This window comes from Capsicum annuum, chromosome 10 (genome assembly GCF_002878395.1).
Source record: "Capsicum annuum cultivar UCD-10X-F1 chromosome 10, UCD10Xv1.1, whole genome shotgun sequence".
Taxonomy (NCBI): domain Eukaryota; kingdom Viridiplantae; phylum Streptophyta; class Magnoliopsida; order Solanales; family Solanaceae; genus Capsicum; species Capsicum annuum.
In genome coordinates this window covers 218367260-218392775 of record NC_061120.1, presented here as the reverse complement: position 1 = coordinate 218392775, position 25516 = coordinate 218367260, and the positions used below count along the sequence as shown (strand labels likewise).

General features: G+C 33.4%; 1 protein-coding gene and 1 long non-coding RNA gene across 4 annotated transcripts in view; both read right to left on the bottom strand.

Moving 5' to 3' along the window:
- Window positions 1-1829, bottom strand: part of LOC107844679 — a 5003-nt gene extending 3174 nt beyond the window's left edge. The window contains exons 1-2 of the mRNA XM_047397829.1: window positions 1106-1829; window positions 3-961 (exon numbers count right to left, since the gene is read on the bottom strand). Of these exons, the coding sequence (XP_047253785.1) occupies window positions 3-961; window positions 1106-1647 (1501 nt within the window). The 5' untranslated portion in view covers window positions 1648-1829. The remainder of the gene's footprint in view (window positions 1-2; window positions 962-1105) is intronic.
- Window positions 1830-16368: 14539 nt separating this feature from the next.
- Window positions 16369-25072, bottom strand: LOC124887668. 3 transcript variants are annotated; one of them, XR_007045509.1, is made up of 9 exons: window positions 24199-25069; window positions 23561-24112; window positions 23389-23484; window positions 23230-23310; window positions 22474-23137; window positions 19897-20170; window positions 17239-17311; window positions 16875-17098; window positions 16369-16474 (listed from the first exon to the last, which is right to left on the bottom strand). It is a non-coding gene; the product is annotated as an uncharacterized LOC124887668 (long non-coding RNA). The 3 variants fall into 3 exon arrangements; XR_007045508.1 differs by having other exon boundaries at window positions 19897-23137; window positions 24199-25072; XR_007045510.1 differs by having other exon boundaries at window positions 17243-17311; window positions 19897-23137; window positions 24199-25072.
- Between the last annotated feature and the right edge of the window lie 444 nt (window positions 25073-25516).

The window sequence follows — 25516 nt, the reverse complement described above, 5'->3', positions numbered from 1 at the left end:
ACAGCAAATATGTAAATTACACGCTGTGCACAGAAGGGCGTTCTTCTTATCCAAATGGTCCTGACATACACCACACCGGGACATATATTCACCTTTTTCAACCAATTCTAGAGAGTGCTCAGCAATCTGAATGGTGCTACCAAACTTGATATTACGAGACAGACCATGTTGAGGGATGCAATGTGGATGAAAAGATTGATGACAATCCCTACAATGATATAGCCAATACTTGGGATGTGCATATGTTTCGCAGATCCTGCACAAGAATTCATCTGGATGGTCAGTAAAAGCGTGAAAAATGAGGGTAAGGGGGTGTTCATCCCATTGGACGGTGATAGTCAGCGGCGATAGAGCACAATCATTTCCTAGGTAGAAACGGCAAGCTTCACAACCGTATGACGAACCAGAGAGGGTTTTGGCACAAGCGCTGCAATTTTCATCGAAAACTGAAATTCGAGAAAGGGGGTGCCTGTGTGATTTATGTGCAATAGCTTTAGGCAATAAAGCACACTTCATATCGAGGCGGAAGTCACATTTTCTCTGTTTGCATTCAAACCACCAACCATTAGTTTCTAATTTGCAATGACTGCATTGCCGGAAGAAACAGCAATACTCCGAATGCCTTATGTAAAGTGGATGTTCCGGGTGATACAGCTCCAGATCACCCGGTAACTGAGAGCAAGTTACATGCAGAAAGTAGCTGCACTGTTGACAACTATAATAACACGGGTCAACAATAGGCCTAATACAGCCATTACAAACTAATTTATCCTTGTTTGTGTTATTTGAGAGCACTAACGGATGCACCTTGTGTTGAAAATTGTCAATCTGCGACGGCTTGAGATTTTCAAGGATGCCATTTTGCTTAAGAAACCGTTCAACAAGTTGCACGGTTTCATTAGCCTCCGGCAGCAGGGCCAGATTCAACTTGGGAAAGGCCTCGATGTTATCGTCAGCAACCCTGAAACCGTAAAAAGAGTACAGAAATCAGTGTAGCTCATTTACATTTTTGGTAGATAAAGAAACAACAGCGTTACTCTTTCAAATGGCCAAGCAAAGCGTAGCGATATATGAATATAGGGCAATAATTAATTAAGCTCCTTACTTTCTCCTTTTCCCGTCACACTTGACGTGTACAAAGAATCTGCAAGGCCCACACTGATAAACCCAATAATCAGGAAGGAGCTTTTCGCTGCACACATCGCAGGTGAGATTGAAATTTTCAAATTCTTGTGGAAGAGAAAACTCCAGGTAGAGCGGGTGGTCATGATCGCCGTGGTTGAGCTCTGGGTTCAAATTGGCACAGCTGTGATGGATCCAGAATGAACATTCTGTACATAGATAAGAGGCCTCTCTATTGTCTTCCTTACCACAAGCATTGCAATGGAAAGTGGTGGGCGTTCGCTGGAGGATTAGGAAATGATCATGTTGTTTCAGTTTCCAATCTTCTTTTCCACGACAAGCACACGAAACATGTACCTGGAACCTACACATCTCACTAGCATAAAAATTAGTTTCTTTGCAGCTCAGGAAGCAGTTGTTGCACGGAGAGTTCTCATTCGGAGGCCGCTCCACGAGCTTCAGCTTGTGTATGTGCTTTGGAAGTGTGAATTCTTGGGTCAACTTGTCAATGTTCTCTTGTGCCATTGCTAAGTATTCCTTCTGATATTTGTAGAAATCTAGACTAAGAGCTTCAAGAATGTTTCCATAAGTTCATCAATGGAGATCAATCTAGAGAGAGATGTTGGAGAAGATATTTTGTTATTAGATGAAAGGAAGAATGAATTCTCTGTTTCTGTACACAACATTATATACACATGCACTAAATGTTAACTCCACTAACTGCTTTCCAACTATAGACTATAACTAACTACCTTGACAGTTGTACATTCCTTGCCAGCTGTGCATTCTACCTGTAATTGATCACATAGACTAACTAACTAACCATCATCTGTTAAGCCTAATCTCAACAATATTTTTGGTTTCCACCTATATCATATATTTGTTTTGGGTCCCGACTAATTTGAATTCATGTTAGAAAGTCTGACACCAACCCAAGGCTCAAATTTGTGACTTTTTTATTATAAAAATTGCAAGACTTTTTCTACGACAATTAGGAATTAACTATAATTTGCTTCTTGGTAACATTTAATAGCTTTTTAGGTATTTTTTTTCCTAGTGTTTGACTAAGATAAAAGAACTTCTGATCACTTACTTTTGGGTCAATAGAACAAAAATAAGGGGCGTTTGGCCATGAAAATTGTGAGTATTTGAAAAAGTAGTTTTTGTTTTCAAAGTGAAAAATGGTATTTGAAAATTGGAGTTGTGTATGGCCATGAATATAAATTGGAGTTATTTTTGAATTTCTGTGAGTAATTTGGAGAGAAAAAATGCTTATGGTGTTTTCCCAATTTCGGAAATCAACTTGACTTTTATGATCAAACGTCTTTTTCGAAGTTTAACTCTGGAAAAAAAAATATTTATTGCCAAATACCCCCTTAACCGAAAGTCTTAAGTTAGAATTTCTTACTTATGACTCTTGACTTATAAGTCATAAGCAATAAACTCATTCAAATAAGCTCTTAGAAAATTATCTTATAATTCAACTCGTTGGATTTGTAAACTCATAAGACATTTCGTTTTGAGTAAAGCCTCTAGTATCCCCCGAACTATGACCAAATTTGCTATGACATACTCCAAATTTACTAGGGTCCTATTACCCCTTGAACTTAAGTTTAGCGTACTTTTGTCAATCTTTTTAGTTGACATGACATCTTTTTAGCTAACATAACACCCTTGACGTGAGCCTTATTTTTATGTAATAAAGGTATAACATCAGCACAAAAGAAAGACAAAAATAGGCTAAAATTGAGTTCAGGAGATAATATAATCCCTGTGAAATTAGAGTGTGTCGTAACAACTTTGATCATAATTCGGAGGTACTGAATGCTTATCTCTTTCATTTTTTGAAGAACAATGGAGTACTATTTAAAGGGCACACTATAGCAACTACCTAAAGCAATATAGGCATAATACATAAATATACTCTTTAATTTGGCTTCAGTTGTCATTTATGCCCTCCAACTTTGGTTGCATACAAGTAGACACATACGACCTAGAGTAAAAGTTTGCCACAATCATTTTGTTAACAAGGAATAACAAGTTGCTTGGAAGAAAAGGACTTCACCGGCCTCTACTTGCTCCAAAAATGCCAAGTACATAGTTAAACGTGCTTTTTTAGATGAATCCTAGGGTTTGATTAATTCGAGTTTGTGCTATCAATTGTTCTACTTTAAAGATAAAACACTTTCTGTCAAAGACGATTCCATATCTAATCAACCTCTAATTAAGGATTACTTCATTGTAATTTTTGGTAGTAATTGGCAATGATGTATCTAACCAAAAAAATTCTCTAGAGTTTTTTTTTTTTCTCTTTTGCTTTATTTAAAGGGATCTTTTAGTGGACAATTGTTGCTTCTAAACCTATTTCTTATTTAATTTTTCCAGAGTTTATTGTGTCACTTTAGTTAAATTTTCCTATTCCTCTATTTTTTTCATCTCTGGTAACACTTTCTAAAAGAAGGCAAAATGCAAAAATTAAGTAAGAGGACAACCATGTATTAATTTCCGAATTTATTTGAGATAAAGAACAAGTGCATTAGACTAGTTTGTTCAGGTAGTCGCCGGCTTGCTAAAGCTAAAAATGGAACTTACCTTCTCATTGACTACATCAGAAGCGAAATCCTCAACTTCAAATACAATGCGAGATGGATAACTCTTTTTATGTTTGTTTACTAGCAGTTTGAATATTGATTGAGTAATATACGAAGTAAATAAAGCGAGATAATTAAAGAGTATAGATTCGAGCGTTCGATCTGAGATATTTGTGGACGTCTCTGAGAAGTCAATGTAGCTCCGAAGGTGTCCTTGAACCAATACACTAGATAAAAAATTAAACGTAATTAAATTAAAGACAAGCTTGATGCTCAAGAAAATAGCATATTGATGTTGTCTTGCTTGAATTCAAAATGTCCTTACAGATGTTTAATTTGAAGTAATTATTAGTAGGTTATAATGGTGAGACACTAGCCAGTAAAAATCCCAATCGAGCCCTAAAGTACTAAAACCAACGGTAGAGGACCATGTAATGATGTTGTTAGTGATGCCAACTAATATTCCAGCAACGCTTAGATCATATATATATAAAGACCACAACCATAAGACCGCTTCTCCCGTTAAAGAGAATGGAAAAATACGCAACTGGATTGTCTCTTGAGATATGTGGGGCATGTCAAATGGAGAACACACCTCAATAAAATTCGTTAAGTGCAGATTAGCATCCTCATATGCTTTGCCTCCAAATAACTCTTTCATTTGAAGCAAGTGAATCATCACGCTAGTAACGTGAAATGCTCTATTTTCTTCTGTCGGTGAAATACGAATGACACTAGCTTGGACCGCATCACCGAGGTGATCCTCATCCTCATTATGCCCATTAATCGACCCGGTATGACTGTTGTGTTGACTCATAGTATCGTGTCTACTATTATGCACCCTTGGGAAAGAACAAAAACACCAAACAATGTAAAATAAAACACTACAGCTAACCCAAAGTAACTAAATACACTGCAAGAGTGAAAACTATGTTTCACTCCCCGGCAACGGCTCCATTTTTTATAACGCTCAAATTACACTCTTGAATGGGTGTAAGCGATCGTTGTCAATACAATAACCCAACTTAGGTTGGGGTCGAATCCAAAAGAAGTGAAAGCATGGAATTCAAAAATCAAGAGTATCAATAGTTACTAAAGATGAACCGTAGTGTGAATAAAACAAGCATAAATATAAAATGGGGGATTTAGTTTGAATGTGTTTATAGTGATGATTACTACAATTCTAGAGTACTATCTTGATATTGAAAAATATTGCAAGTGAGTTCAATTGAGAATAAGCCTTGGGGTTATGCAATTATAGATGTGGGATCATGCATGGGTATTTGGCCATTTATCCAACTTTTAGGTAATAGTCATGGGTAGGCTAGATGTCAATGTATTGGTGTCAATCTTTCAATTACAACACCAAATTTTACAAATGGGTTCTTTCGAACACCTCACAAGTGTGACAATTTTCCATATCTATTGCCTCAATTGACATTCTTATGTCTAAGAGATATCATTAAATGAAATGAATCAAGTTATTGGTTGCATTTATTCATCACCCATGTCTTCTCTTTCAAGAATGACATGGGATTTTGTAATGCCTCGAATCTGATACCCGAAACGCTACACGGTGCTAACAATTCCGAAGGGCCACTAGCTAACCCATGACTGATATCTGTACCTGAACACTGCATAATATATTATACAAATGTGGAATACGTAAAAGTTGTAAGGCCATAAGGTTTATATATGATAAAACATAACATCCTGTTGACGGCATATTTTTCTTGCTTAAATATTTTGACCGTATGGCTCTATGGAACCCGGCTACGAGGGAGTTTAGACCTCTTCCATTCCACGATATTTCTTCCATTCGATCCCCCGACCAACTCCTTCTACTTGTGGTTGTTATAATCATAAATTGGGCTTTGGCTTTGATCCATTAAGCCACGATTACAAGGTGGTGTGTGTTTCGTTTCTTCATGATTCGGCTGTGAAAGATCGTTTCTGGTTTGCTTCTGTTTACTCATTAAATAACAACTGTTGGAAATTTCTGGATCGCAACTTCAATGCTGATCCATATATGTATAATCCACGGTGCTCAACCTATGTGAACGGATTTTATTATTGGCTCGCGAAAAGTAAAATTGGCGGCCCCTATAAAAGAGGCGTTACAATACGTTATTTTGACATGCACAACCAAGTGTTTGGTGAGATTCCAGGGCCTGTAGACTATACTATCTATAAGGAGTCATTTTGCCTACTAGTGCGTCATTGCGGTATCCATATGAATCCTCCAATTGATGTATGGTTGTTGAACGAAGATAGATCGTGGACTAAAGTTGTCAATGTGATGCCTACCAATATTGATCTTCTCAACGTGGTGCCTACAATCTCTCAGTCGTCATGTGATCAACCTATAATAGCTGAGTGTGAGCCTTTGGGATTTTGGGATGGTGATAAACTTATTTTTGCATATGATAAAAAAAAAGTAATACTCTTTGACCCTAAATAAAACCCGTGAATTTACACATCTATTGGATAATAATGGTTTTGGTATAGGAGTACCAGGGGATTGGGAGGTGTCAGCTTTCAATTATAAAGGGAGTTAAGTTTCAATCAAAGGAAATATCTTGGATCATATGCAAGAATATTCTCATTCAGAAGATGAAGAATAACTAGCTATGAATTGAGGTAATTTCCTTAAGTTCATCTGTGATTTGATTCTCAGATAATATTGTATACTATGTTTTATATTTACGTTGAAGAGAAGATCGTGAATATTTTGTTATTCAAAATATACTTGAATATGTAGAATGTACTAAAATAATATACTTAAATCTTGTGCTCATAAATACGTTTATGTCTATTGGAAAGTTAAAATTAAGGAATTGGAAAAAAAAAAGAAAGACTTTTTAAACGAACTAGAAAGAAAAATAAGACAAATTGAAACATTAAAGCACGGAACTTTCTTCGCCTTTTATACCCTTTTAATTAAGAATAAATTTCACATTTAACAAAATTGAAATTTAACTCTTTTACTTTTATATTGGATTTTAAAATCAGATAAAAATTTAGTTACTAAATCTTTACTTCTTTGAATTAAGTATATATAAATCACTTTAAAATTATTAGTTTAACTTATACAAATCCTTTCTTGTTTAACAAAGGGATAAAAATTTGGCATCTAGTTGACTAGAGTCCAGGTCTACTAATTTATTATTACCTATAGGAAACGAAACATGAAATTTCATTATTTACATTCATGAATCAATAATAAATAGTCCTATTGAACTAAAATAATTGCTATACCTCTCATAATTTCTTTTTTCAATTGTTTGTGCATGAGGGGAAAAAAAAAGTTATAATGATCTAAAAATGTTTTAATTATTCAGCATAAAATTTTTTCGGCGAAAATATTTCTTTGAATTTCTTACTATTGCTTACAAATTGATCTAGCGCCTAGTTTTTGCTCCTCACCACTGTATAATGTGAGAATATATTTTTTATTTCAACAGAAACTTCTATCGCACAACATGAAGTTCAAGAACAAGTTGAAAAAGAGGATGTTACTGCTACAAATCTGAGGAAGTTTTTATTGCATGTTTTCTTTAAACTTCTTATTTATTATCCTGTTTCAGAGTTTAGTTTTGCAAGAGAATTCATTATGTTGACAAGAAATTCTCATTACATAATATAGGCTGGCTATTGTTTAAGTGTTTTTTTTTTTTTTTTTTTTTCATTTATAAGAAGTGTCTATTTTAAAAATTAGAATATGTTATTTCTCGTTCATGAGGTGAAGGGAGTAGATCTACAGAAAAAAAGATAATCAATGGTTTGGAATTGTTTTATTATTCAACAGAAGTTTTTTCAGCAAAAATATTTATCTGATTTTCATACTATGTATTGAAATTCCGGTTTCTGATTTCTTTTAAAAAACTTGAGTCAGGGTAGTTGTATTTGGAAGTTGTTTCTAATTGTAGTAAGGTACAACTTTCTTATTGACCCATCCGATTTACGTTTAAATTACCTAGTATTTCCTCAAACCAATTTATTCTAAACTTTTGCTGCTTCAGTAAGGATTCGTGCCTAGCGAGCCACTTCATATATTCATTCATCTTGAGTCTCTTATTGAGTTCCTCCCTGGATTGACCATTGTTGTTGTTTAATCCAGTTCATCCCTTACATGCACTTAGGTTTCCCAGCCAGTTATTCACTTATTCATACACATCACCAATAGACAGAGGCGGAGCAGCCATGTTTATATGGGGGTTCGGACATATATAACTATACACATTTTTTGAATTTTTTAATTACAAATATAGGGTGTACGCAAAAGTTAGGGGGTTCGACCGAACCCCCATCAAGCACACTGGCTCTGCCCCTGCCAATATAATTCCTGGACCACTAACTCAGTCTGGTGCAAAGTTTTTTTTTTTCAATTTCTGTTGTAAAATCCACATGCATGGCGTTACCTAGAATGTGGCAGCTCCACACTTCCTTCACTACATATCATAAATTGGTCCAAAATTTTAAAAACTTGAAATATCTGATGTGATTTTGCTGGTCATTATCAAGGCATTTCGTAAGAAGTGCGTGGTCTGTGGTCAGATCCTGTTCTTACAAGATGCTTAACAGAATTGTACGTGCTGAAATTTTTAAGAGCATTTGTCATTTATAAAAACTCTATCTAGTCTCTTCCAAATTAGTTTTCTTGGTCTTCTATTATTACACCAAGTGTACGTACTTGGATCCAATGTCAGTAGCTCCGCATGTATTCATACAACTAGCAAAGTGATCAAATGATCTGTTGTGCACCCTATGTGTGGTCTACCTCCCAATTTTTCTTCAGGATGTAGCTAGGATCACGTTGAAGTCCCTCCAATGCACCAAGGGCCATCAATATAAGGCTTAAGATTTTCCAGATTCATTAGCATTAATTGCACTTAGCATAGATAGCCGTAAACAGAACCTGCACTACTCTTCAAATTTATAGTAAGTTGTTTATCCTCATTAGCAATAACAATGCACATTCTACATTCATCAGCCATTACACCATAATAATAATCTTTTTACCCTTAAAAATTACTGCATGCCGCATCCCATGCATATCAGTAAGTTTAAAGTATCTTTTCCTCTTGTAAAATTGATATCATCAAGACTAAATATATCGGTCAGATTTAAAGTGTTTTTTCCTTGTAAAATTAGTACGTATATATCAGTCACTTAAGGTATTTTTTTGGTTGTAAAATTGGTATCACCAATACAAACTTATCAGTCGGTTTAAAGTTCTTTTTCCTTGTAAAATATATAAAGTATTTGTCAATTTAAAATGATCACTCTAGCTTCGGAATTAAGGAACACATTTGTATTTAGAAGACATTTTTTATAACTAGAAAAGGCATAATAAGATCCTGTGCATACAAACCATAATTAGTGAAATCTGTCTTGAGCTCCAAGCAACACATCTTACCAAAGTTTGGAATTGCCTTATTTTACTATTTCCCTGATTTATTTAAAGAAAATCCTATGCCTACAAAGTGAAACTTTGGTCACATGCACGGCTGTTTTTTGCATGTCCCAAATAAAAAGTGAAACTTTGGCTCCACGAAACTTATTTTACTATCCCTGATCTTTAAATGATGTCTATGTGTTTATTCATTTTTTGAGTATATAGATGAGAATATATATTAATTTATAATTATTAAATGTTAAAATTTGTCATTTTGGTGATAGTTGAATTGGTTGAGAAGAAAATTATCTTTATGTGTCTGTTGATTGAGCTAGTAATGTGAGACTTGTTATCTAAAATATACGTAAATATTATCGTTGCGATGAGTTTCCTTGTATAAAAGAAGAATTAATATAATTTTGGTGAAAAATAATTTTTTTATTCTGTTTAATTTAGGCTTAGTACATAATTTATCCTCCAAACTTAATTTTTATTACATGTTCCTTCATATTAGGAAGTTGTTTTATTGCGTGTCATGGGAAAAAATGGTCTACACATTAAATGTTTCTCCAAGTATGTCCAATATTCATTACTTTTATTTGACCAAGTATTTTTCTAAAATAAATGAGTGTCCCTCACCAATAAATCTATTCAAAGTAAAATTCTGAAAAATGAAATTAAAAAGATATTTTGATATCCAAGAAATTTACTTAATTATTTCAGATATCCACTTTCAAAATTGTCACACCCTCGGTTTTCACCGCATCCGACCCCGCTAGGGAGTTGGTTTTAGAGAAAATGGGTTTTCCAATTAAAGTGACGTTTTGAAAAGGGATTATTTTATTTACAGAGTAGCCACTTGGAATTGAGTCTGGGTGTTCCGAGTCACCTTATTGAATCCCTATTCGAAAGGAAATGACTCTTCAATTTTTATTTTTTCGTCTGCGAACTAGAAATCCGGATAAGGAATTCTATTGACCGAGGGGAAGGTGTTAGGCACCCCTCGAGTCCCGTGGTTCTAGCACGGCCGCTTTAATGACTTATGTCTGGCTTAAATTAATCTTTTGGATACATAATATTTGTCGGCCTAAAAGCTACTTGCATCCTACTTTGAATTTATTTTAAATTATTTAAAACTGCATTGATTTGTGGCTTACCGATAGTAGTATTTTTCGGCCTTATCATGAGTTTTGGTACATTTCACGTGCCTTTGAGGCATTTATGAATCGTCCCCATTTTCGTAGTCTAAATAAGCACCTAATAGGTTTGAAATTTACCCACCCAATTCAATCGATTTCAAACGGTAGGTCAATTTATTATAACGAATGGTCGGTAGCAGGGCTTTCCAACTTCATCATTAATTTTCACTTATGTTAAACTTTGAACATTCATTCTTCTATACTTCGCAGATTTAAACTTAAAACTTAGAGAAACTCTATCGTTTGATATCTAAACCCAAAGTTCTTTTTTATTTATTTATTTATTTTCTTTTAAAAGAAAAAAATTAATCTTACATTTTGCTCTAAAGTAGATTAAATTTACCAATATGTATAAGAAAACATTAATGTAATTTTACTGGGGGTTAAAACCTAAATCATTCTTTCTACATATCCGTGCCCTAAAAAAATGAGCTTTTCATCTCTTTAGTTATCGATAAAATATTTTTAAAGGCCTAAAAATTTCTAGCTGTAAAAGCATTGATTAGTCCATTATGAATTCGAGACAATTATATCTTATTCCTTTTACCCTACTCTAATTAAAATAATAATAATAATAATAATAAATAATAAATCGGAGCCATTAACTTCGACTCTAAGCCTAAACATTTCTATAATTTCATCGGAGACTCAAATATCGTAACCAAATAAACTTAATACCACAATAATCAATTTATTAATAAACATCATCCCACACACCACACCGAGTTAAACACTAGACACCCACTTAACTGAGGAAAATAAAATGAGCACAAATACCTAAACGTCATTCCGGATGATTACATGTACGGATCAGTAATTTAAATAACACATAAACTTTAAACAAAAAATCACACCCCAAACACTTTGAATAAAAAAAAAACTTAATACCTTACTGTTTATTCTAAGAAAGAATCTTTAAGGTTTTGATATGAATCAAAGTATTACGATATTATTACTAAGGCATGTGCAATAATTAATTTTTATTCTTTTTTTTTATGATTAATCCCGACGTATGGTAAAAAAATAGAAAAAAATACCTTCATCATTACACAATATGGTTGTTATCATCAATGTGGTTTCAAGAAACACAGAATAAGGACCATTGGTTTCATTGGTATAAATTACGGAAATCTAATTTACTTGGTTAATAGATATAATTAATTAAACTAAAATACAATTTAACAAAAACTATTTAGTATCCCCCAAAACAAAAATAAACAGTTGAATTTCGCATAGGCATGCAAAACAATTATTCATTATATTACTTTACTCTAAATTTAATTAAATAAACTATTAACGTTCACATGCAATAAATATTAATAGATTAAACATTCATGAAACTCAAACAACTTTATATATTGAAATAAAGTTTAGCAGATTCGTGATGTTACATTATAAAAAAAGAATTGAGAATGTTTTTTTCTTTTTTCTTTTTCTCACCAAATAAATTTGTTTATGCTTCGACAACACAATTATAACAAAATAAATACATTAAATAAGAACCTGAAAAAATCGAATGTAGAAGTAAAGACGATGTCACCGAAATCTCGAACGAAATCCTTAACTCGTTTTTTTTTTTGGTTGTTTTTCCTTTCCGTCTCCCTTCTTCTGTTTCTTTTCTTTCTCTTGTTTCTTTTTGTTTGTTTTTTGTTTTTTTCTTCCCCCCTCCAGGTTGTGTGCATGTGTGTGTTATATATAATGTGTTTTTTTGTGTCGTGTGTGTGTTATGAGAAAATGGGGGAGAGGTTTTGTGAGAGTGGGACTTGTGGGTGGTTTGGGTAGTTTAGGATTCTTTTTTTTTTTTTACATAAATAAACAAATAAAAACTAAAAAAACAAAAATAAAAATTATTTAAAATGTGACTCTATTTTTTTATTTTTTCAAAAATTTTAAAATAGATTTAGTAAAAATAAGATAAATTTAAAATGTCTAATTTAGACCCTAAAATGAAATTGAACATTAAAGTGGCAAAAACACTTAGATTTGGTAAAAAAATTAGGTGTTTACAAAAATTTTCAAATTTTTTGTTAGAGTTGCCTCACATTTTTCTGTCTCTTTGATGATTATGCTGTTTCATGTTCCACCTTGGTTATTGCAAGTTGCTCAGTTATATGAAAGTTGAGCCGACAAGCGCCTATTGTGCAGTTACTGGTCACCAATTTTTTTTAGAAAGTGCAGCCTATTTCTCAGGGGCATTTTCTGTAATTTTTGGTGATATATGAATTTCTCTGTAACTGTTTGAGGCAGTGTCTTTCTTGTACTGAAGATTAAAAATCTTCTTTATCCTCATTACAACATATTTTTGAATTCTTGAGGATTTGATTGTACTCTACCTTTCATATAGTGAATAGCTCGTCGTTACCCGTGGTTTTTCCCTTACTTGAGTTTCCACGTTAAATTTGTGGGTCATCTATTTATTTCCAGATTTCTTTCTTGATTTTATATGTGTCTTGTTCCTTGATGTAAGTGGTTTTCTAACAAGTGGTATCAGAGCCAGATTCAAGGATGTCTACTGTAACCAAGTTTGATATCGAGAAATTTGATAGAAAAATTAGCTTTAGTATCTGGAAGATCCAGATGAAGGCTATTCTCACACACAACGGTTTGAGGAAGGCTTTAGATGACAAGTCTAAGAAGCCTGATTCTATGAATGATGAACAATGGGAGGAGTTGGATGAAAAGACACTTTCTGCAATTCAATTTTGCCTTTCCAAAGAGGTTCTGCAGAAAGTTATTCATGAGACTACTGCTACAAGTCTCTGGTTGAAACTTGAGTCTCTTTATATGACCAAAAACCTTGCCAATAAGCTCCATCTCAAAGAGCGTTTGCACACGCTTGTATGTCTGAAGGTTCTTCCATTCAATCTCATCTTGATGCATACAATTCAATTATAATAGATTTGGAAAATTTAGAAGTTAAAATTGAGGATGAAGACAAGGTTGTCTTGTTAATTAATTGTCTCTCTACCATCTACCTATAAACACTTCAAGGAGATTATGTTATATGGAAATAATGAAACTTTATCTTATCAAGATGTTAAATCAAATTTGTTGTCCAAAGAAAAATCTGATCTTGAAGTTCATTCAGAAGCTAAAACAGAGGGCTTGTTTGTTAGAGGTAGATCACAGGACAAAGGGAGTACAACTAAAAAGAAGTTCAGATCTAAATCCGAAGGACGTTATTCCAGCAAGACATGTCATTATTGCAAGAAACCTGGGCATGTTATTTCTGAATGCGAAAAGCTGAAGAATAAAAAGGAGAGAGAAGAAAAATACCACCATTTCCCCTTAGTTCACAACCTCCACTACCACTATCAATCGGCACAATCATAACAGTCACTACAATACTAACCATCATAACTATCAGTGGCGGAGCCACCTTGTATTAAGGGGGTTCATAACCTCCTTCCACGAAAAATTGTATTATTTTTACACGATCAAAAAATATTTTTATGTATATCTAGTAGATGTTGAACCCCCTTCGACTAGTCCGTACGTTTAATTCTGAACTCCCTCAATGAAAATTCCGGCTCCGCCACTGACAACTATCACCACCAACATTATTAATCACTAACATTAATCATTATAACCACAACCAGCATTATAAACCACCTTCACTATCACTAACAAACATAAATGTTTTTCTCAATCAAATAATAATTTTGTTGTATTAAATTACATAATTTTCTAATGTATAATTAATTTTTTATTTGAATTATATTTTTTATATTATTATATATACAAATAGAAAAATTTGAACATTCAGATGTTAAAAAACAAACAGTCTTAATCATTCAGTTTTTAGATCTTGAAACAAGATCTTAATCATTCAGATGTGCATTCAAATTCAAATGTCTAAATCTTTTAAAAAAAAAAATGCTAACCTTAGATTTATACATTCATTTTGAAGCTCGATCATTTGAATTTATGATGAAAGTTTTTATTTTAAGATAAATCACCTCTTATTGAAACAAAGATGCTCCTAAAGTAGTAGAGTAAATAAATAAATATTTATTACTCTATCACAATCTTAACTCAATAAAAGAAAGCCACCGGAAGAAAAACAACAACAAAAAAAAATTTAAACTTTCATATATCTACTTCGGGATAGTCTTTGTTACCAAATTTTTAATCTTTGTTACCCAAAGAAAAAGGGATTTGGGGATTTTGAAAACTAGGATCTGATTTGGTAACAAAGATTAAAACTTTTTAATCTTTGTTACCCAGCGAGAAAGTGATTTGGGGATTTTGAAAATTTGGATATCAAATATAAAAAAAATTGGGAATTTTGATAGTAGATATCTTAAATAATTAAATAAACTTTTTCGAACATCAAAATAGCTTTTTAATTTAGACTTTTATTACTTTACTTTGAAAATTGGTGAGTGACAACCATTTATTTTAAAAAATATCTGGTCACATAAAATTAATAAAAAATTATATTTATACACAAAGTAAAGTTATATAATTACATTAAATCTCAAATGTGCAAAATATTTACAAAAATATCAAAATAATTACATTAATCCCTTTATTGGGATTTTCTCTTTCCTTTAGAAATTATTTCATGAATTTTTTGGAATTTTTTCTATGTAGTTCAACTTTACCAACCCAATGCTTTACCGTTTTATCTTCATTTGCATGTTCAATTTTTCATATTCTTCAATCTAATTTAAGTTCATTAATTGGTTGTTTTAGTTTTTTTTTTTTTTTTCATATAGTACAGTTTATTTCTTTTATTTTTCTGATTTTTTTTTGTTCGATTTAACAATACTTAAAAGTCAAAATAGTGTTAATTGATAAAATGGATTATCCTCCAAGGTGTAGTTTAGGATTTACTAAGTTAGATGAAAATGAAAAAGATGTTCCACTTGAATTTCTTCCTGGTTCATTTGATGAAAAGAATCCCAAATTCGCAGAGACTCGGTCAAAGCACATAAATGACCCCGTCACAATGAACAATTTGAGGGAAAAAGCTGCTGATAAATTGAAGAAGTGTAGTTGAAAAGCAAGTAAAAAGAAGTTTGATGATTCAGACCGACCACGTCTTCCAAAGATATTCGTTCTTTGTTTTGCTATAATTTGATAAATGTACAAGAAGACATGATGATGACCTTTTTCGCCACAATACTTTATAATGTAGGTATTCTGATATATAGTTCTATAGTTTATACATTCCCCTTATAAAGACGATGCTAAAGTTGACATGTATAAATTACCCTTATACATCCGTAATTGTTTATTTTCTGATATGATACAAATGCTTAGATGTATAAATAACCATCATACGTTTGTATGTGTTGGTTAATTATGATTATGAATGAAATTTTTAGGTGTATCAGCTAACCTCATACATGTTTATATGTTCCCTTAGTAGAGTCTATTATCACTACTAAAAAAATCGCGTTTAGCAAGAGATCGATAACGTTGCTAATCAACATAAATTCATCGCTAAAGCCATTTAGAGACGGATCAGCGACGGAATACTAGTCATTGCTATATTGCGTGTTGCTAACCATTTAGCAATGGAAAAAATAAAATCCATTGCTAGATTTGCAACGAAATAGAGACGCCCTATATCCGTTGCTATTTTTTAGCAACGAATATATTCGTTGATATATTTATAAATGTCGTTACTAATTTTATGTTGTTTTTCGTCGTTTTGATTATTTCGTGACCAAACATTTCATTGTCAGTCCGTCGCTAAAAAATTTTAATTTTTGTGACAAAAAAATATTTTCCTCAATACGTTGCAAATATTTTTCTTTGGCAATGATTAAATTTATTGCTAAATCTATCGTCATTACTTTTCTTCCAATACCTTTTTAATTTGTATTTTACATACACCATGTTGAATCATATTAAAAGCATGTCATAAAATTCTTAAAATATTCAACATTCAAACAAAAGAACCCATATATATAGATAGCAAAGTCTTCTTAAAATATCCAACATTCATATAAAAGAACCCACATATATAGATAGCAAAATCTAAATATCCACAATACCAAATATAGCAACATCTAAACACATAATTATGTCCATCTTCAGCAAGATTAGATACAACAGTTGAGAATGGTTGTGGTTTTCATTGGGGGTATTCGTGCCAGTTAACTAATTTGCTCACCCCAGGCCAGAGTTGTTCATTAGGAGTATCTAGCAACCTGCACGGCAATTCTGTTAAGGTTAGAATGCAGAAATCAAGTTGGATAATAGCAATCTTGCTATTGCACAACAACTCACTGCAACAAAGAACATGACAAAAGTAGAAATTAGCAGAAACACTTCCCTTTTAGTTCAAATCAGAAATATTTTGGACTGTCAATTATTGTGACATTATTTTTTACGGACGGACTTTCTATAGAACCCATTTTATTAACATGATTTATCACTACTTTAGCAACTTTGGCGACTTGACCTATGAATCAACTAAGATGATCAAGAAATCTTAAACTGCAAATATTTAGTAGCTTGCTGTTCAAATATATTTTATCTAGTTTACCACATCTTTTGACCATAAATCATTTTCTGGATTCAACATATTGCCAAGCGTAAAAGACTTACTATTTCAACTTTGCGAGAAACTCCTCAGGCAATTGTTGAAAAACAGAGGTGTCTACTTGACTAAGAGAAGAGGGCATTAGACTGATGCCTCTTGAGACCAGAGCATTAATAACCATGCCCATATTTGGTACACTAGTATCAGATAGTGGCTGACTTTTTATATCAGCAAAAAGCTTATTAGGATAAGAGACAACTTGGATTTCCTCTTCATTAAACTGCTGCTCCTATTATAGCCATCAGAAATCAACATCAACAACAAGATAACCATCACCACCAATAGGAAACCAAACCAATTCATTGACCACTAGGCCACACCCTTGGCTGCGGACTTAGAACCCTTTAAAAAGGTGTAACAAGAAATTACCCACGTGTGAAGTAGTAAAGAGCTGTGAAGCGATTCTCTCAAGCACATCAACGCAATCTGTAGCCATCAGCACCTACAAGTGGAACAATGCAATTAAAAACAAGAAGGAAAATAGAAATTTCTTCAGTTAAAAAACATAGACCACAAGGTTATCACCAAAAATACTATACCCTCCATGCCCATACGTCACTCCGATTGTTAACCGCTAGGCCACTCACCAGCTTGGGAGAAACTCTGCTCACAAACTCTTACATATATAACAACTACACCCCTTAATACAATTTGCAGTAACTTCCTGGTACTAACAAACATAAAATGAAAAAGAAGATCTCTGTAGCAAGAGATTCAATGATTCATGACGTCCCCTTGAAGAAAAAAAATGCAAAATAGTGTTTGCTGTATACAAACTATAAATAAATAGAAAATCAAAACCGTGAGGGCAATCACGAACATATTGCAGAAATAAATAAATAATAAGAAAACCTTAGAGATCATATGCAGCTGCCCACAAGTTGTTATTTGTCTCCTGTTCAACTTTTCTTCCAAGACGTGACCAATTCCAGGAAGTGCTTTTACTTGAAGTTCTTGTATTTCAAAGATACCAAGAAGGCAAAAAATTACAACAAAAGGCAGGGGCTGAAAATTGTATAGGCTAGCTATTGGTAATGGAACAGTATTCATTGTTGTTACTCCTATAACCTCAGGATCACCAACAAATAACATATATATTCAGCTTCTAATAGACAATTAGCCTAGTACATTAATGCAGAAGGCACATATGGGGAATTCTAAAAGAAACACTTCTTTGTTGTTGAAGAGAGGAAACATTTACTTTCGTAGTTACCATATCATAGAAAACAATTGAGTTGATATCAAGTTAAAATGTAAACCAAAATTGTCCCTAAGAGAGAATTGTATTTCAAATCACTTAATATAACTATATACGTTCAGAAAAAATATACTAAATGCACTTTTGGCTAGAACCTGATATTAGAATTTGACGGGGTGAGCTTAAAGCTTGAGGAGGTGCTCTCCCACTCCCAATTACCTTACCTTCAAGAGTGGACGATATAACTTACAAGAGTTAATGGATGAATAAAGAGTGGGAAGTTACATGAATTTCAAAGAAAAGATGATCAAATTCAGCAATAAAAAAAACATGAGACAAATGCACCTAATGCCAAACACCTACAGCATTATTATGTCCAACTATTATTACATTCTACCCATTAAAGCCTAAGGGAGTAGTATGAGAATCTGAAGTGCATGCAAAATCAAATGAAATTCAAGTACTGAAGAAAGAACTGAAAACAACAACATTAAAAAATAGCAAGTTGAGGACGACAGCTAAGCAGGCAATAAAAAAAACTGAGGCAGTTGAAAAGAGTAAAATTGCACTTCAAAATTAGATAAAGAGGTGGAAGGAACATAAAGAGAGAGAAGGTTGCATTGGCTGCACTTAGAGAAGAATCCATTTTCAGAGAAATTACTGAATACAAGCCAAATAATTCTCCTAAAATAAAACAACCTCTTGGTAAGATTCTCAGGATTGGAACAACCGCAACCACTTCTCTACCAAAGGAACACAATAGATGCCAATGAAAATATAAATTTGGAAAATTAAACTAGTGTACAATTTGAAATATGATTGGCTATATTTGATAAATAGCTATTTCTATTAATACCTAGAAAGCACTGGTTAGAATATTTAATAGGTTGATAAGATGAACCAAAAAAGCAACTTATTGATGACAAACAAACCAGTAAAAGACAAGCAATATAAACACAAGAGGAGATCAGAGTGATTTTTGAATTGAGTGCATAGTGTCAGACAAGCTTACGATCAGGATCAATGAAGTCATTTAACTTGATCATACAAGGTGGTAAAAAGTGTTTGAACTAGTTTTGAATAAGTAGTTGCCTAAATAAAATCTAGTGAAGTTCGGGTCGGGAACACAATCTAGTGCAACTACATAGTGTCTATTTGGCTATTCTTTTTTTTTTTAAATTTAAAAAGGTAGAATTGTTTTATCTAGAAGAATAAAAATGCAAAATCTTTTCGAAATAATGTTCATTAGAAAACCATGACTTAGATAAAAATATAAAATGGTTCATTGCCTAACTTTTTAGCAATTCTGGCAGGGGTAAATTTAGTCAATGCTCGTTCTATCTCTTCACTAACAACTCTCCAAAGAATCGATTCTAAGCATGTATAGAGAGGAAATCTTAGTGGGCATCTAAATACAACAAAAACAACAAACCCAATATATTCCCACATAGTGGGGTCTGGGGAAGGTAAAATGTACTCAGTCCATCCCACTACCTCCAAAGAAGTAGAGAGGCCGTTTCCGATAGACCCCCGGCTAAAGACCAAAATCATATTTAAATATACACGCACACACCTTATATAATAACTTACATTGCTGGTGCACAAAAGTTCTCATGAAACTTAGTTTTTATGAAATTATCAAATAGAATGGACAAAGTTCCAGGTAGACTCCACAACATGACGAAGATATTAGATCAGCACATATACAACCTGAATTTACAAGATGAAAATCACCTCAAATCTAAAGCTAAGAGTATTTATTAAATCATCTAAAATCAAGTGATTTCAAACCTGAAGCAGGTAAACTTGTTGATCAGTTGGCATCATACCTTTGAGGATTTTCTCCATGTTCCTGCTACTGCTTCTCTATCTTTAAGATTCACTCCGAGCATAGGACAAGGCATCCCTTATAATTGCTACTTCATTGACTCATGTATTAGTTTAGAGAATTTATCCAGCCCATCCCCAGAACTCTGTAGGAATCAAGACAACCGATACCAACAGTACTCCATCTTCAAAAGTGCACCGATATTTCTACTTAGGTTTTATGTGCCAGCTTACTTCCAAACAGCCACATCAATAATCACAGCCAAGCAGACCAACCTGAATGAGCATCTAAATGAAAAAAATAGGCTTTGTTTTCTGGTCTATTAATCTTGATTTACGCAACACATAATCTACAAGTGGAAAATGGGGAGGGTAGGACCCAGAAAGCTAACTAAATACTGATGGCGAAACTTTGAAAGCAAATTCATTTGAAGTTTGAAGTTCCAACTAGTGCATCGTCTATAAACAACCAATTCCCTTACAACAACATAGGTTCCATTCTCTAATTCTCCCTTGTACATCTAATATGGAAAGATATGGCATACAAGTTGTTGGCTAAACCAAATAGTCTAACTTTGAGCCAAAAAAAAAATAAAGCCTGGGAAAGAAGGCTTGAAAAGATGTCAACTCACTGCATATGAACTTTAAGTAAACGACTTAAGTGCCTCGCTTTAGTGATATTAATTGTCAAATTTCAATAGCTAACAAATCAAAATATGCATTACTCCTAATTTTAATCAACATTATATGGTACAAAATGCAAAGTCGAGATGCATATAACACTTATGCACATAGACAATACATAATAAAGGCAAAAAAAATTATTTAATCAACTGCTTATCTTGGCGAGTTGTGCATCTATTTAATTGTCTGATTTGAGTTATTCAATGAAAACTACCTGAAAAACTAATTTAGTTGTGTCAATTAATCACGGAGATCAAGACCTATAGGAATACTATGGCACCACATGGATGATAACAAAATTAGCAATAAAAAGTTTATCCTCCGACAAAATATAACATGAATTTTGAATAGATATATGCAAGAAAACAATATACTGAGCCCTTTTTCTAAATTAATTTGGGTTTCAATGGAGCCTTCACCGAGCAATGCTGATTTATCAAATTATTCTGTCGCTTCTTCCAACTCTTCCATGGAGAACACCCGATATGATGGAGCACCTTGTGATCCAAGTGCTAATTCTTGAGAAATGATTTCTGAGGTAAAATAAGTTAAAGAAACTCTAATTAAATCCACTGAAAACTTAAGTAATTGGCTTAGAAACTTTTCTGCAGAAAATCTGCCTATTTAGAGTTGACATGAAAATGAAGTCAAACTATAACTTACTAGCATTTTCCAGGAGCTCATCAGAAATATTGGGTTGTGCATTATCTTGCACAACTTTGGAAAACATGTACCGATCCACATCGTGACGTGTATGTATGCTGTGATCTTCTACAAAAGAAGAGAAGGAAAACTGCCAAAAACACCACAAGTAGTACAGCTCCCCCAACAACACCTACCATTTCAAGTTTAAAAAAACCACAAACAGAAATTCTGAGAAAAAATTCGATTCCCATTTCAAGTAAATAACCATTTATCAAACTTTTTAACACAATAATCGAACAACCCCAAGTGAAAGAGCTCAAACAACCCTAAACCTATCATTTACAAGTGAAATCTAACATAGAAATTAAGAAATTGAAAGAGGTAAAAACAACTCACATTACGAGATTTAGAATCGTACCTCTAACTTAAATTTGAAATTGAGTGATTAATTCCCTTTTCGATTGATATTGAGCGATTCCCTTTTTTCAATTGAGAGACAATGGAGAGAAAAGGGAAAGGAGAGACAGTTTTTGGAGAGAGGCGGAGGATACAATGTGTTGGGAACAAAGTGAAATAAAAGACTTTGCCTTAATATTTATTTGGTAGGGTGACGGATTCAGCAATGGGTGCCAAATCCGTTGCTAATTATTTAAAAAAAAAAATATTTTTTAAAAATGGTAAAATAATTCTAGTGAAAAAAATTTCATTGCTATTTCCGTCTCCACCATGTCAAAAAAAATTTCTCCCTTTTTATGTCGCTAATTTTGTCACCAAAATAAACGTGCCAATACTTACCGTCAAAATATAGCAACGGATTATACTTTTTGTCGCTAATCTATCGCTAATTAGGTTACTAATTTTATTTTCAATTATTTAGCTACAAAAAATCTATTTTGTTGCAATTCTGTAGTTAATTAGCGACGAAAAAGTGCTTGTTGCTACAAATCCGTTGCTAAACCTGATTTTTTCTGTAGTGTATGAATTGGTAGATATATAAGTTACCCCATACAAGTGCAATTCAAGAGTGGTTACTATTGATTTTATTATACATTAATGCAATTTATTTGTAAATGAATTAGTTACCCTCATACATGTCTAACATCTTAGGTATTATATATTAATGCTTCGAGATTAGGTTAACTCGATAGTGGTTGTCCGATGCTTTCCTGAAAAATCATCATTGCTTAGACATCACAGATATTTATGTTGGCATGGTATTTTTAGGAAAAAAGGAATACGAAATTTCTTACTTGGCATAATGAGTTTTCAGTAATCCTGTGGTGATCCACTGGGAGTAATCAAAAATCAATTCGTTTGGCAATTCTTGGTTAATGGTGTAGCCCTCGAAACATACTTCAGTTTCTCCTTTTTTTCAGAATCAGCCGCATCGTTACAGGTAGAAACTTCATTTGTAATGTATGGAGACCTTAAAGTCCGAGGCTTCTTTCTTTCCCTTTTTCCAGGTGCTTTCACTTTTGTGGCTTCAAGCTCCCGAACTTGAGCATCAGGGAAATCAGGTGGAATCTGACTGTCTGGAAGGTCCCATTTGCTTTCATTCATTTTTTTTGATGGTCCAACACCTAATGACTTTGTAGACGAAGGAGTTGAGAAGCCAAATAAAATTGAATCTACAGCTTCCTGAATTGCGTCAGTTACTGTCCCACCATCTTCATCCTATATGGAACCGTAAAGATGTGAAAGGTATAAATATAACATATGAATGTATAAACATAATAATAGTTACGACATGTATGTGTAAGGTGGACGCTACTTGTTATTACATATTACATAAATGTAATTCAAATAGGTTAATGGTATTACCAGGATCTCTTGCTCTTCAATCCTCTGGTCGTTATTATTTTCTTCATCACGAGATGCTTTTATACCGTTGACACTTCCCTTATAATAACCTTCCTGTTGTATATAAAAAAGAAACAAAATCTGATATTCATATAGAATTTATGTAGACTTATATTAACACTACAACATAATTGACCAAAAAATACCTTCATATCCTCCTTAGATGGACTCGGATGTTTGTCGGATCCGTTTTATTGACTTTGTTGTTGAGCAGTAATTTTAACCTCCTAAGTAAGATGAATAAGCTTATTGTATGAACATTTCATCAATGTTAGACAATATACATTGAAATTTAATTGTTATACCTGTGATTACTTATTTTCTTCATTCTTCAATGCTTTGACGACCTCGGCCGGTATTCTTGTTATTAGAGTAACCAACTCAGCCATCTTTTCAGTAACCTTGTAGAGTAAAAAAGAAGTTGTTGGTCGAGACACATCATGCATTTAAAAATAATGTGTTATAAAATTAACTTACACATTGATTGATGTAATTCTTTCTTTCATCACCATCTAAACTTGATTTTGAAGTCCCCTCAGGCTGTGTGGAATAAGAAGGAACAGATTTGTGTTGGTAACGCTCAGGAGACACACCAATTTCTCCTTGTTGATGATGTTCATATACAGACACACCAATTTTTCCTTTGTGTACTGCATCCTTTTGTGTTTCACTATGCAAATCAGACACATTATGTACCGGTCTATCACGTGTACATGTATCATCCACCACAATCGCTGGACTATCTTGCTGAAACATCACCGCCTTTCTTCTCTTCAAAGGTAGCTCAGGTGATTCAGGCGAAGCTAAACCAGCCTTTATGAGAATTTCACGCGATGGTATAGTGCTAAAATCACCAAATTCTTCAGCAATGGTACCAACATGTTGAAATTTATCTTCTGTCCTTTTCAGCGTTCCAGCAATAGATGTTGAAGTAGAAGCTGCTGGATCAACTTTCTGAAGATCTTCAGAAAAGGACAAATCCAACCTACTAACTTCTTCGGTTGTAGGCTGTATATTTTTGTATGAATGCTGTAAAGAATAATTTTAAAATTAAATATTTGCACATAATTAAAACAACTTGAACAAACCAAAAAAGTATAATGTTAAACAATAACCTTACTGAACATGTCCGTCATAAAAGCTTCGTACTGACGCCTTACACACTCCACAGACCAGTTTAGAATTCTTGGGATTGCATTTCTCTGACGGATAACAGTTTTTTATTCTACCTCGGAGCAGCACTCAAAGATCCAAACATTTAGAGCATGCGGCATTCCACCCAATGAATATAACTTCTTCTCGATATTGAAATCCTACTACCAGGAACTCATTAACTTTTCAAAAGTAACCTTACCCCATGGAAAGTGAATGTACCTCTTGTCCTTGACCATCTGAAAGTGAGCTACACTGGTTGGTGCTTTCTTATGCTGAGAAAACATGAATGTATGAACAAAATACAATATCGCCAGGTTGAGAGCATCTTCAGATTTATCAAAGTTTTCCATCTCCAAACGTGTTATCAGTTTAGACCTAGTTATTGCTCCTTTATTGTCGGGAAAATACTTCAACAACAACGCTGATTTTGATGATAAAGTATACATATAATCCTCAATATTACCGGTATATTTAAGATCGATAATAGTAGAAAAATCAAGCATTGTAAATTTGAGGATTTCCTCTTGCACCCAAACATGAAGCTTATCCTTCTTATCCTGCTGGATTTCAAGCATTAGGAGACATTTTGAAATCTGACCTATCCAGTTGCACCGTGACAAATTCAAAAATACCCAAAAATTGTATTTCTAAATGCTCCTAAAATATCTCACCAAAATATTGTAGACACGTAATTTTATCCCTCCGAAAGATTAATTTTTCTATTTTTACCTTATCCTACCGTGCACCACCAATCGTGTAATTATTCCTCATAAAAGAACAAAAAATAACAACCCCTAACTAATTTTATCTTATCCTAACAAGATACCCCCTCACCACTACACCCCACATCACCACCCCCTCACGTTCTTTTTCATTTCTTTTAGCCAAAACACAAACAATTTTCCATTTAGTGGGACCACCAAAAAGATTTCCTTTCTTTTATCTTTTCCCAATTTCATAAAGATATATATATCCATATATATACAGAAAAGAAAAAAAACAATCAGGAGGAGGGACCATTTTTTTTTATATACAAACCAATATTGAAGGGGGGTTTTATCATCATCTTTATCTCATACACACGCACCATCATATCTCTGACCCATCTTGGACCTCCTATCGACATATCAGTACACGCACAGATCTGAGGAAAATTGGTGAATAGGAGGGGAAGAGAGAGTGAAATCGAGTGAGAGATAGAGGGAAGAATCGAAAACGAAAATGAAATTTGGTTTCAGGTTTCTGTGTCACCGGAATCTGACCTTTTCCATCAGCTTT